The 13,623-nt window shown below is 38.9% G+C and overlaps 2 protein-coding genes across 7 annotated transcripts in view; both read left to right on the top strand.

The window, feature by feature from the left end:
- Positions 1 to 2,894: 2,894 nt before the first annotated feature.
- mal2 (mal, T cell differentiation protein 2) lies at positions 2,895 to 11,454 on the top strand. The gene is made up of 4 exons (XM_085291146.1): positions 2,895 to 3,206; positions 5,081 to 5,251; positions 6,941 to 7,120; positions 8,563 to 11,454. Exons 1-4 carry the CDS (start codon positions 3,066 to 3,068, stop codon positions 8,632 to 8,634), a joined length of 564 nt encoding a protein of 187 aa, XP_085147272.1. The 5' UTR covers positions 2,895 to 3,065; the 3' UTR covers positions 8,635 to 11,454.
- A 395-nt stretch (positions 11,455 to 11,849) lies between these two features.
- Positions 11,850 to 13,623, top strand: part of LOC146563822 (protein MTSS 1-like) — a 52,441-nt gene continuing 50,667 nt past the window's right edge. For all 6 annotated transcript variants that reach the window (XM_085291143.1, XM_085291139.1, XM_085291142.1 and 3 more), the window contains exon 1: positions 11,850 to 12,397. In XM_085291143.1, the coding sequence (XP_085147269.1) occupies positions 12,326 to 12,397 (72 nt within the window). In that variant the 5' untranslated portion in view covers positions 11,850 to 12,325. The remainder of the gene's footprint in view (positions 12,398 to 13,623) is intronic.

Raw genomic sequence — 13,623 nt, 5'->3', positions numbered from 1 at the left:
GGTCACAGATCGTCCTTCTCCAACTCTCCATACAGACATTTCTCCAGCTGACCAACAGTCCGCTCCTCTTGCGGCTTATCTCACCAGTCCTACAGCTGATGACGTGACCATTCCTCCAGATCCTCACATCTGCAGTCTTCTAACTGAAGATATGCAAAAGCTGGACCAAGAAAAACCCTTTTAGCGGGAAGAAAAAGGAAACAAACAGCAAGACTCACTGATACACCAGTCAAGGTGGCCCTTGAAGCAGGCCACAGAAGGAGGAAAATACGTTTCCCAAAGAAGAGGCTGTGCCAGAAACAAGGCAAATCCACTCTGACAAACTTAAAACAATCCAAGCTTTTAACATCGCGAAAGAAAAATCTGAAAATGAAAAACACTGAACAGGACAACACAAATTCCTCAGACGCTGATGAGAATTTCTGTATTGTGTGCATGGAAAACTTCAATAACTCAAACCCCAAAGAAGCTTGGGTTAAGTGCCTGACCTGTACACTGTGGGCTCATGAGGACTGCACTGCAGGAGTGCCATACGTCTGTCACCACTGTGATTCTGATAGATTAGAAACTTGACACAAACACGCATAGTTCAGTTGATGAAGCTGGTGCACAACTACATTTTTTCAGCTTCATTGTTATGTTCAAAAGTTGGTGCAAGAGTTATAGGTTACAATGTCCACTGAGTCAACGAGGCCAAACTCAAAGAAGGCCAACCAAAATTAATGAAATATTCACTTGTTGAAAATTCCATAATTTGTCTTGTTGGAATATGTTCAAAAGCTCGATTTCTGCATTGTGTCACACGCACATAGCTACATAAATATTTATTTTCAGAGAAAATAGCAGAGACATGTAAATACTTTGCATTACATTTTGAATCCACTACCTTAAAAGAGCTCCAAGCTACAGACAGAAATGTCAAAAATGTTTACAATTTCCCCCGGTCTCCCCTACACTGACATAAGACATGGACCTTCAAAGTAAAACAGGAATCAAGAAAAAATTCACAAAGACGCAGACTTGACACTGAACTGAACCTACACTAAACACGAGGGCACAAAAGCAAACCTAAGAAATAAGCCCTTAACCAGAAAAAACTGAAACATAGATTTATAATATTCAAAACACGATAACTAAAGAATCAGAACATAAACAATAATACAGAAAAATACCTGAAAATGCTGGGTCAAAATGACCCAGATCCGTGATAATCTGTACACGTCTATCATCGTCATCATTTCGGAGATTATTCCTGATGATGTCACCCTAATATTGAACTTGAGCAACCGCTTATAAACTGTAAACCAATGCCATAAAAAACTTTTAATAATTACTTAATATGTGACTGTATGTTGTCATGGCATTTTTATAATATTGTGTGGTGCATCTATTTTAACTGTGTAAAGGGGATTTATGTAGTAAAAAAAAACAACAAAAAAACCCAACAATATTTAAATTAACTGTCCCTGCTTTTTTTTTGTCATTTCTGATTTAAAGAACACCCTTTATATCTTCTTCCACTACTTCTAAAGCAAACAATAGCACCGGCAAATGGTAGATTTATTTTATGTCTCATTAATTACACATTACATAACTAAGTAAACCTTTACAGATGATTCGTTTTTAAATGCCTTCCCTACTTTTCATATTCGATTACTAAATTTTATTCGGGCCATACTGCTTCTGTGAGTCAAGCTGAAGTGAATAGTGCCTTTTTAGAGGTCATATCAGTGATGGCTCACATAACACAAACCCTGGCTAATCATTAACAGTGGCTTTTCAAAAGAACCTTCTCTTTTCATCCACAGTTGATAATAACAACCTTGTGATCCACCAATTTCAACAAATTACTCCTCAACACTCATCTTTTCAGACACACTTACTACAAGCAAGTGTGTGTCGGTTTAGAAATCAGTGCTTTTATCTCTTTGGTTCTTACGTCATTGCTTAAACTAATATTTACTTTTAAAGCTTCTTTCCTCCTGCACTATGAAGGTTAACCAGTACCTGCACTACTGCTTCTTAGCCCATATTTCTTTTGTAACACGGATTAGTGAGTGTCTAGTCATGACTCCAGCTATCAGATTTTTGCCTCTCCCTAATACTCTAATAGCTGTGGTGTCTGCCTGCCTGTGGCCGTTCACACAGAGGGAGTAAAGCGCTCCAACAGAGCGATTCAGCGTTGTGTTAAATTGCTGCCTTCAATTTGCGTTAGATTTATCTAAATCGCAATAAGAGCGTTAACCTTTACCTTCGTTAATAACAGCAGAGATATGTGAAATTGACAATGAGGGTGTGGAGAGCTTAAAAGCCAGATGAACAAACTAAAGAAATAAAGGAGTGACCTATCTATGGTTGTATCATCATCAGGCTACACACCCTTGAGCATTTTATGACCTTTCTGAAAGTCAGTACTAACTTAAATGCAACTAGAAATCGGACATAACAGTAGCTCTTTTACTATTGAGTCAAACCCACTTGTCAGTCTTTTGTATATGAATAAATACATTTACTTGTTCTGGGCAAAAGCTACTGTGTATCCCGAGCCTCACAAAGTAATAATTCAAAGCTGGATCACAGGATTATTTGTGTTCTATCTTCTGTTCTTAATATAGCTATTCGTAGCGTATACATATCAGTTAGAACTGTACACTTCCCTTTAAAATAAGTGATTTGTTGCCCGGACTGTGAGATTAATTCACTGTTATTATTTTTATTATTAGTTGTAGTAGTTGTGATACTAGTAAAAGTTTTTATTCAGCTTGAACCACTGCATGTATAACCCAAATCTTGTTTTCAAAATAAATCAAATAGTCAGTTTTGGAGTTCAGGCGTTCCAGTGAAAGATTGGCTCTGGGCGCACAAGCTTCCGTGATGTCCTTGAACGCAGCGCGGTCTTCCAGGGAGTGGCCCCAGCACCTGTCCGACCTGTTCTGGGGATATATGACGCCTGAGGAATTTCTCTCGCTGTCACGGTCCTTTGTTTAACGGGCTCTTTTTAGTGGGAGACAAGAGGGCGAGAGAGAGAGGGGGAAAGAGAAAGGGGGCAGACAGAAACAGGAGAGATGTCGGAACCAGCCGCCAACCCCGCTGTCAACCCCGCTGTCAACCCCGCTGCCACCTCGTTTCCAACGGCAACTATTACTTTACCTTTGGGACCGGGCGTGTTGAGGACCTATTCCGGAGCCCTCCTCTGTTTAGAAATAGTAAGTGTTGTTTTTATATTTAGAAAGGAGAGAGCGAACAAAAGGTGCACCTGTTGGTTTTATTCGTACATTTATCAGTGACCTCAATGTGTGTGTGTGTGTGTGTATATAGTCACTTTGTCTTTATTAATAATTGATGATTCTTGCAGTTAAAGTCCAGTTAGACATTTATTTGTAGAATTTTTTTCCTCCCATTTCTCTCCCTTTTTTCTTTCTCAGTGTCGTTGTCAGCGCTACGCACTGTGACTCTTCGTCACGGTGTTTCCTTACCAGCAGCTCTGTAACTCTGCTGGTCTACGAGCGTTATCTCCTTACGAACTATTTATGACTTTAAGACTTTAATAAGTGAGCAGATAACTTCTTGTTTGCATCTGCAGTGCCAGCAGTGAAATGCATCCTATAACTCGGCAAGGTGACCTCAACTCCACCTTTACATGCGTCCTCTAATCTTGGTGGTTATTTTACTAATTGTCTGTCGCAGATACAGCCTTATTAAACGCTCCTTCAGTCTGCCAATTTTTTCTTGTGACTGATATCAAACTTTGCTAATGCTAAAGGTGTTTCCACTGAATAAAACTTGTCATTATCAACGCTAGTCTTTCTCCAGAATGAGTCATTGTAGCTATGGCAGTTTGACTTACATTCTGTTGCCGATCGGTATCCAAATGCTCCAAGCAGCAACAATTATGCATCCTCATAGTCTGCTTTAAAACTTGCTGTACCTTGAAAACAATAAAACAGATTGCTTTTGTCAAGAAACAAAACTGACTGTAGCCTCAGGGTGTGTTTCAAAAGAACATTACAATATCATTTAAATCACTTTTAAGAATGCACAGGCTGATGCAGTAGTATAAAATAATATGTTTTGCTGACTCGCTGCCCTCATGTTACCTCTAAAAGAAAATGGTCTAAGGAATTTGCACACTGTGACGCAAGTAGATGAGATAGTAGATAGAAGCAGGCTCATTCAAAGCAGCCTTGCTAATGCAGTGAAAAAAATATAGGAATAACTAGAGCTGGGCGATATGACCCAAAATTCATATCTCGATATTTTTTTAGCTGGATGGCGATATACGATATATATCTCGATATAATTTTTTTAAGCCATATGGTAAGAACAAAAAGAGAGTTTAGTCAAAGCTGTGTCCCAGATGTCAATCAGGCACTTTTATTAACATACAGCACAGATGTACATGAAGAAATTACTCAAAAATAAATTATCAGCATTTATTAAATAATAATGCTCCATAAATAAAAGAACACAATGTTGTTTTTGTGCATAACAAAAAGCTCACAATTGTGCAGTCAAAATGTAAACTAAAAGACGCTGAGCATAATAACAAAGACAGACAGATTTCACAGCTGCTCTGTTCCCAACTTCTACTGCGTGACTGACAGCCTGGAGTTTGAAATCCTCTTTGTAACCGTGTCTCTTAACAGGTGCCATTTATGGTCCTTATACACACACACACACACAATACGGTAATATTACGTTGAAGCACAGTACGTATTACTCCGCGATGCTCCATTACGGTAGCCGTAATGCTAATTTGCGGTAACTCGTTAACGGAGATTTGCCGTGTTCATCTTGTCGTTGCCTGCAGGTGAAGCTATGGGGGAGGGGGAGTTGTGCTCAGTGAAGGAGAGGCGAGGCCCAGTAACGCAGCGTAGAGACAAAAATGGACGAAAGAGGCAAACTTGCGGCTCCACAAGTATAATTATAACGTAACATAGACTATATCGATATAAACGATGTTGTCACATCTTATATCTCGTATGAAAATATATCGATATTTTTAAAAAACTCGATATATCGCCCAGCTCTAGGAATAACTGCGTCCGTCACTAATGCAGGTTCTTGTGTGTGTCCCCAGTTATTTGGTGGTCTAGTATGGATCCTGGTGGCGTCGTCCAATGTGCCGGTGCCCCTGCTGCAGGGGTGGGTGATGTTTGTGTCTGTAACCACCTTCGTTTTCTCCTCCGCCTACCTCGCTCTCCTCATCACTGGTTTGGCTGACCGCATCAATACTGACTGGAACTTCTTGGTAAGCTGTTGATAGATTAGTTTGTCAAGCTTCCTGTCTGTCATCTTCTTTTTCTTTCGGTTGGTCCCTTTTGGGGTCGCCACAAAAGATCACCTGCCTCCGCATCACCCAATTCCTAGCATCCTCTTTTAAACATGCCAACTTGCACATTCATTTTGAGCCCCCTCTATAATGCACTCAAATGAAATATTTAAATATTTACCAAGGTTTGGTGTGCGATAAGTAAATCAGAGAGGCTCTGACTCAATCTGGAAAAGCAGCAAAGTCACATATCATAAACTGCTATGAGATAGCAGACAGTGATCTGAAAGAACCTGTAAATGGAATAATTTAGTTTAAAAAGAAAGGCAAGCCAGTGGGTTAAATTTAACCACTGGTTAATGTGTGTTTGTGGCATGCGCACTGGAGATCTGTTTAAGTGGGAAAACTGCAATCCAGTCAGTTTTACTGCATAGACGGTATTTTAGCAAACTGGTGCATTGAAGTTTCTACATATCAAATAAAGACTCCCCTCTTAAAGTTGAGTCAGTAAACCTGTTTAGACAATTGCACATTGTTATATTACAATAGACTAATATACGTATCACAGCTGTTGTCGGTTTTCTGTTTAGCTGGTTGAGCTAGCTGTTGAGTACAGTCTCCTTTATTGCATCTAAATTAATAGGCTTTGTCAGTGTGACTGCAGGTAAATTGTGTAATGTTCATTCGTTTGTTTTTGTTGTAGATATTCGGTCACATCTGTGAACTGTTCAAATCTTTTACATTTCTAGCACACTAGAGAACTTGGAAAATGACACAAGACATTATAGGGCTTTGAATCAATGACAAAAGGCAATGCAATGTTCACAAATGTATCATTTTTTACCCTGACTCTCGCAGGATTTATGGATTCCCTTGTTGGGTTATGCATCACTTTATATGGCCCACTGAGATCCACTGAGATAAGATAACTTCTTCATTTTACAATCACTCAATCGCTTTAAAGTGAAATGAGCAAAGCTTCAAGACATGTGACTGAAGATGCTACCCAAGACTGGATCAAAACATTGAGCATTCGAATTGAAGTAAAACATATAAATCACAGCAAAGGAAGCCAAAAAAAGTTTAATTAGTGCAATAACTATGTTATGATGTTTAAATATAAGTAAAAATGCCAGAAGTTGTGCCTTGTTCTTGTGTTGTGATTATAAAGGACTCATGTCTGTGTCCAGTCTGGGCTCTCAGACAGAGCCACGCTGGCCTGAGGCTCTGAGCCCCGCCCCAAGAGCGGCTTGTGGTGTTGTTTGTTTTCATCTGAACAATGAGTGACATGGATGATGAGCTCACACTAAAACACAACAAAGACCTGCCTGTAGATCCACGAGGCTCACCGAGTCGGCAGCACAAACTCTCATTAAACATCTTTACACTGCACTAGTTTAAATCACTTCTTGCGTCGTCTTGTATGCCTCTCTTTGTCAATATAATTTGATATATATTCCAAAGTGCAAGAGGCCACGGTGACTAGAACACTGTTGTGCAAGTTGGGCTTTTATTTATTCCCATGTACTGGCATAAGGACCGAGTAATGAAATCTAAGCTGTTCAACAATTTTATCAAAAAAAAGAAGAAAAAAAGAAAACTCTTGCCTGTAGTTGTTTATCCCTGAAAGCTAAAAGTGCATAATGTGTTTCCTCTTCTTTTTCTCAGGATCTTTTTTACCATTTCATAGCTCTCCTCTTCTACTTTGCCGCCTTTGTGTTGGAGGCAGCAACAACAGCAGCTGCCATCAAGATTCTACCAAACCAAACCACATGCATATTGAAACCTCGCGGCAATATTTTGACATTCCTGGATGGCAGGCAGTACAGTATTAATGTGGTAGCCACGGTAAGTCCTGTATATGTTGTCACATTCAGTCTCTGATATTGCAAGTGTTGTTGAAAGATTAAAAAAAATGTAATTTAGTGCTGTCAATAGATTAACTAATTAATCGCACAATTTTCTGTAATTAATCGCAATTACCTGATCAATAGCCTAATTGCAATTAACTTTATATTTAAGCTTGTAACTGACATTTATGCAACATAATGAAGTAAATGCAGAATAAACACAAAGACTTTTGGGGAGGACCTTCAAGTCCTTGACACGAGGAACCAAAGCTATGTAAAGCGTGTGTTCTCAACAATTTTAATAGGTCTGAGGTTTGTTGCAATCCACTTGGCAATTGCGTCAGTCAATATGTCCGAGGTAGACTTACTGAGTCCCCGATGCTCCGTGAGTGGTTTGTTGCAGCTGGGTGACGCATTAGCCAAAGTGCTAGCAGCATCCCCGACTAACATATGCTTCGCGTCAATGTGATATTTTAAGCTGGAAGTGCTTCGGTGAAAAGAAAATTCCTTCCTGCACAATGTGCATAATACTTTGTGTCGGTCGACTGTTCCATCTTGTTATTTTTTAATACTCAAATTTCCCATCGAGAGGGCCAGTGTGCGTTTATCACCTTCAGCTGCCCATCACTACCAGATCAACTGCCCATTTGCGCATGTGCGAAGGTAACTCTGCTTGGACAAACTGCCCGACAAATGCATTGACAGAAACACTTAAGGGATTTTGAGTCATCCTGCACTCCAGATGCGTTAATTGCGATAAAAATTTTAATCGTGTTGACCGTGATGGCGGATTAATTTGTGTTAATGCGGTAATTTTGACAGCACTAGTTATAATATAGTTGCACGACTGCCAGCAACAGTACATGTGGTTTTACAGAAGGTCCATTCATTATAATTACCCCTTGCTGCTTTGGTTTTGGACATAGACTGTATATAAAAGACGAACATTCTTAAGTCAGTCGCTTTCTAATGGCCAGCAGGGGGGAATTCCTCTGGTTTCACATAGATGCCTGTCTGTAGGAAGTGGTCCTCAGCCCCTTTGATCTGCCACCTTATGACCTTGTGGTCCCATTAGGCTTGAAAAGCAGGATAAAGACACTAGCCTGTCATCATGCCGTGTTTCCTTGCTCACCATGTCTGGGTTCAAAACCTCAGTACAACAACAGAGAAAATGCTCAGTTTGAGGCTTCTCAACACTTCTTCACTAACCAGTGAGTGCTGTCATGGTGACTTTGTCCACCTTTTACATACGGCCTGTGGTTTGCATTTAGATTTTTGCATACAGCTCTTGGTAACGTGAAAGCATGTGTCATGTTTTATAAAGAGAAAAGAGCATCTGTTGTGCCCAGCTTTTAGCTGGAACTGCCAGGCTATAATATTTGGCCTGGTAGTTCCATAATGGCCATAATGTTGGTTAACCCCCTTTCTTCTCTGTCCCAGATATTTGCCTTTGTGGTGACACTATGCTATGGCTGCAGTATGGTGATGGGCTTCAAGAGGTGGAGGAAGTAACTGCGAAAATGGACACAACTTGATTTTCCAACTTCCTGCTTCATAACTTCGACATGTATTAAAACATGAGCCACATTGTGCAGTGCTCCTTAGAGAGCTCTGCTACTGAGTTCGGCAAAGCGCACACTGTTATTTCCTATTACGACGCTCTTGTCAGAAAGTGATCACCACATCAAAGCTACGGTGGAAAAATATAGATGACGAAATTCTCAGCCTCAGACAAAACATCTGGCAAGATGTCTGGATGTTAATGTTTCTGCAGTAATTTATTTTGAGATATCGAAATCACGAAATTCACGTAAATTCACACAGGGCTGATAAAGGTATTTTGAGGACATGGATAAAGAACAGTACTTATAGGGCTCGTTATCAGCGTATAGATTTGATTTATTAACCGAGAGTTTTGCAACTTTTGATGCTAATCACTCAAAATTGATATGGGAAGATAAGGAACGCTGTGAGTGGTTATATTGCACAGGACTGTGAAACTAGTGAGGGTCATTAAAATAATTCAAATGATGCTCGAGTTTTGTTTTCCTCCCTGCTACGTTAAGCAAACAGATAATGTCCCAGTTTCTAAATCACTGCTTCACTGGAAGAAACAATTCCCATTTTTAGTTCCATTACAAATATTAGATTAGATTACTTTGATGGCACAATATGTTTCACAGACTACAAACAGCAGGCATATTCTTAATCCCAGTGTCGCTGACATACCTTGGTGCTAAGGCGCTGTGAACTCTGATTTTAACACTGCTGTCATGAAATGTTCACGTGGCTTAAAATGAAGGTGGATCTGGTGTTTGAATGTCTTAATATTTTTGATTGAATGTTTTTCAAAATATTGTAACCTACTGCAGACTTGGTCATTACTGGTAATGTAGCTGACTTCAGTGACTTACAGATAAATAAAATCAATAATTTAACCTGTTCATTAATTTTTGTTAAAAAGTATATTTTAAATAGAATGTTTTAATATTTGACCTTAATACTTAATTGTGTTGATGCCTTATTAAACCGCTTAAATGAATAACTATCTTACTCGGTACGTGATTTATGATTTGTTTTTGCTGCATACTTTTGTTTGTGTTAGGTAACTGGAACATATTGTTAATTTAAAATAGTGTTAAATTAATATGTTTTTGATTGTTTGATATTTTAAATGCATTTTAGAGCAACAAATAAAAGTCGTAAATTAAAAAAATAAAACTAACTTGTCTGTCACAGTCAACAGTTTGTTTGTTTTTGGGGGTTTTTAATATTGTAATTAAGAGTTGCCAAAGTCAGAACATTTTAAATTACAGTGCAGGGTTTTATGAACGCACGAGTCTTGTTGCTGGGAGTTTCAATTATCATGTATAAGCTGGTTTTGACTCTTTTCAACTGTATGAAACCCTCCAAGTCCTCACTCTGACAGTTGGAGTTCTGTCTCCATCTTTTCCATCTATATATTTTAGCAAAATGTTTCTCAGTCTAAAATAACGAGGCTTTATTGTATTTACAACCTACACAAAAATGTCCCTGCTTGTGTAAAATCCTAATCAGTAGAGCTAATTGTGATGTGATTATTAGCGGATATTTTTATTTTATTTCGTAATATTACATTTCCAGTTCCAGTTACCTTAGATACAAGTATATTTAAAAAGAAATTCAATTCTACATAATAGAACATTATTAAAAGTCATTTAGCCTTACAGGTGTTAACGTTGGGTAAATACAACCTCAGATGAACAAAACATGACATGTCACAGTGTTCCATTAATTATTTAACAAAAACTAAGTCAAAATACAAAAGCAATTTGTAGAGAAAAAAAGCTCCCTTCATCCAATAGCTATTACTGTTCACCTAATAGGTTTCTGTATGACTTTATCAGTCTCTCACATTGTTGTAGAGCAATTTGACCCACTCTGAAATTGCTGGCATATCCACTCTTGAGAACATTGTGGTATTACGTTAACACACATCCAGACCAGTAAACTGACATAACCTTTGCTTTTACAGAGGTTCCCACACTTGCAGCACTTGGCTGTTAGTTTCCTATTAATTCCTATGGAAGCAGTAACAAAATTTTTCTACACACTGCTTCTGCATTTTTAGCTTAGTTTTAGCTGAATAAATAATGACACACTGTAATATGTTGTAATATGTGTTTTTGTTCATCAGAGGCTGCATTTGCCTAATTTTAAGATCTGGTACGGATCAGATGACTTTTATTATGACCTGATATGCAAAACATTATAACTGAAAGGGTGTACTTTCCTTTGCAAGTCATTGTCCTGTATCTGTTTGAGATGAATTATTTCACAGGGCTTACTGGATCTTACAAAGTGTTGCTATAGTATATTTTTTCTAATACATAGTTATACATATTTGATTTCACTGTTACTCTACTACTACAGGATGCATATATAAGTCCTCTATGTTTCAAAATGTATCAGCTTTTGTGTTGAGAATGATTATGAACTTTTTAAGATGTATTGAATAAAAAGTATGAGTGCGAGTAAACTGCAATTTCTGCATGGAAATACAGCATATTCAGCATATTTCCCTCCTGGATTAATAAAGTCCCTTGCGGTGATTTTATCTTGTGATTTTTATTTCGACCACTAGATGTCGTGCTTTGCTAATAAAACTGTTGTGATTTGTTGCGTCACTTTTCTAAATTAACATATCCTAAACTATGTTCAGTTTAAATAGCAACTGAATTTGCACCAACAAGAATGTATGATGATGTATTTTTGAAATAATTTGCTTTATCACTGCGGTCTCAATATTTTCGAAGTCAAACTACATTTATAGGAAATAAAACATTTTTGAAACACGTTTCTGATTCATTGAAATAACACGTTCAGTCGTTGTTTCTGTGCTATTTGAACTAAAAATTAAACAAACAAACAAACAAAATCAGACTTGCTTAAGGATACGCTAGAAGTCACTTGTAAACGTGCGTTACTTCACCTGCACATCTGCAGCAGCCTAAACCGGAAGTAACAAGACTCCTTCGTAGGTACTTCACAATAAAAACCAAAAATAAAAACCTTGAGCTACCACCAGGTCGTAGTATTCAATTTTAAATTATGTTCGATTGGTTATTTGTGTCTATTAATGATATAATTACAACGCCGAACAAGCTATGACCTTAGATCCTCCAGTAAGTTGATGCTTTATTTTGATGACAAACAGGCGATCGGAAGTGCACTTTTTGTATCTTTCGGCTAGGCTTGACGGCTCGTTACTGCTTTTTCTCCCTCTCAGTGTTGTGAAGTAAGGGCAAACCTCGGGTGTCGATATTAAAGCTACCTGTCAAGCTGCGGAATAACGTTATCAGCTGAACATCGTGGATTTTATGCGTTTCGATTGGCAGACTTCCAAACAGTATCTTGGCGCTTCAGTTATGGATATGAGCGGGGCGGCGTGGAGGGGAGAGGGGGATTTAAATTTCTTTTCGTCCCGACAGCTTCTTTTGATTTGAAGTAGTTACGGTGCACCTCAGCAGAATAAAACGGCCAGTGTTTCCTCGCGATAAAAGTTACTAGAGCAGTCGACGTTATTTCTCGCGGGTTTCCTTGATTTTTTTTTACGAATCAGTTTTAGGGTTGTGTAGAGTTTGTGTTTTTCGTGGAGAGCGGAGGAGGTGAAGTGAAAACGGCTCTCGGAGTCGGGACTGACCGCTGGAGTTGGTCCTGAAAAATGGAGGCTGTTATCGAGAAGGAATGCAGCGCGCTCGGAGGACTCTTTCAAACTGTTATCGCAGACATGAAAGTAAGCCTTTTAAACTTTACACTATCACTTAATTTACCAAAGAGCCACATCCAAAACATAACTAGCTACTTGACTCCCCTAACAGCAGCCTGGTAACTGGTAAACGAGAGCCGTGGTTGGTTAGCTAAGTTTAAACTTACACTTAGAGCCAGGCTTTTGATCTCAGCTTAAAATCAACCCTAACCTCTTGTATGCATTTATACGAATAGAAAAATGATTTTCACTTGATGGTTATCAGCTTGTGTGGCCATAATGTAAATTGCCCTGCTTCTTTTGTTTTGCTTTTTTGCGGTATGTGTTTTGTTACGTTTCAATGCAGTCTTCTTATTTGCTCCAGTTTGAAGCAGATGTAGTGACCAACATTAAAGGCTAACTGGGGCAGTCACAAAACTAGGGCGTCTTGTTTTGATGTTATTTTTTGACAGAGCTTGGCTGATGAGACAATTAGCTGATTCCCCAGCTGTTGTGTTTGCCTAATGGAATGCCCGGGGACCTAGCTGTCAGTGTAGAAACCTACCCACAGGGTCTGAAGGCTCTGACATGGCCTGCCTGATGGAGTCAGAAAGTTTGTTATGAGACCTTCTTCACGCCTCACTCCCTGCTCCACTGAATTTATTTATTTTTTTTGGTTGTCAGGCCACTCTGCTTGCAAGGTAGTGCCAATAAAAATGTGCAAATGCACGTAGTAATCTAAACAAAAAAGATTCAAATTCCCATTGTCTTTTATGGCACAGCTGATGAAGATATGCCTGCCTACTGTAACCTTTCACAGTATGTAAGCCTAATCTGTTAAGGAGTGATGGCAGGATAGGGTAGATGCAGGGGAAGCTCATTCGTCTTGGTGATGTTTAGAGAGAGAGAGAGTCAACAGGAGGTTTGCAGAGGGGACCAGGATGACACGATGAGAGAAGATGGGCAGAGGTGATGTAAGGGTGACTGCATTATTCAAAGAATGATAGAGACCATCCCTAGTCTCTACTACCAGGAGTAGTAGAGACTAGGGATGGTGTTTGGGTGTAAAGTTTGACAGCATAACATAACATTCCTCAGGCCTCTGACAGTAGTAACACATTAATGGCAAACATGTGCTCATGCTATAGTCATCATTTTATCTTGTGCTCCCTTACTAGCTCCTCTTGACGATGGATTAGGCCACTTGGTCTCTTTAATGGTTTTGATAAAAGACTCTTCAGCTATTTTCAGCCCGGGACCTGAATTAGGAAACA

The sequence above is a fragment of the Mchenga conophoros genome, linkage group LG11 (assembly GCF_057382185.1).
Source record: "Mchenga conophoros isolate Kocher_MC1m ecotype Shallow Benthic linkage group LG11, M_conophoros_male_GT1.1, whole genome shotgun sequence".
Taxonomy (NCBI): domain Eukaryota; kingdom Metazoa; phylum Chordata; class Actinopteri; order Cichliformes; family Cichlidae; genus Mchenga; species Mchenga conophoros.
The sequence above is the reverse complement of the archived record's forward strand: the minus strand, read 5'-3'. Positions and strand labels throughout refer to the sequence as shown.

Excerpts from the sequence above, each read along its gene's own strand:
- mal2 (XM_085291146.1), top strand. The coding sequence starts at position 3,066 with ATGTCGGAACCAGCCGCCAACCCCGCTGTCAACCCCGCTGTCAACCCC. Across the intron at positions 5,252-6,940 it reads ATACTGACTGGAACTTCTTG|GATCTTTTTTACCATTTCAT; the intron begins GTAAGCTGTTGA and ends TCTTTTTCTCAG. Across the intron at positions 7,121-8,562 it reads GTATTAATGTGGTAGCCACG|ATATTTGCCTTTGTGGTGAC; the intron begins GTAAGTCCTGTA and ends TCTCTGTCCCAG.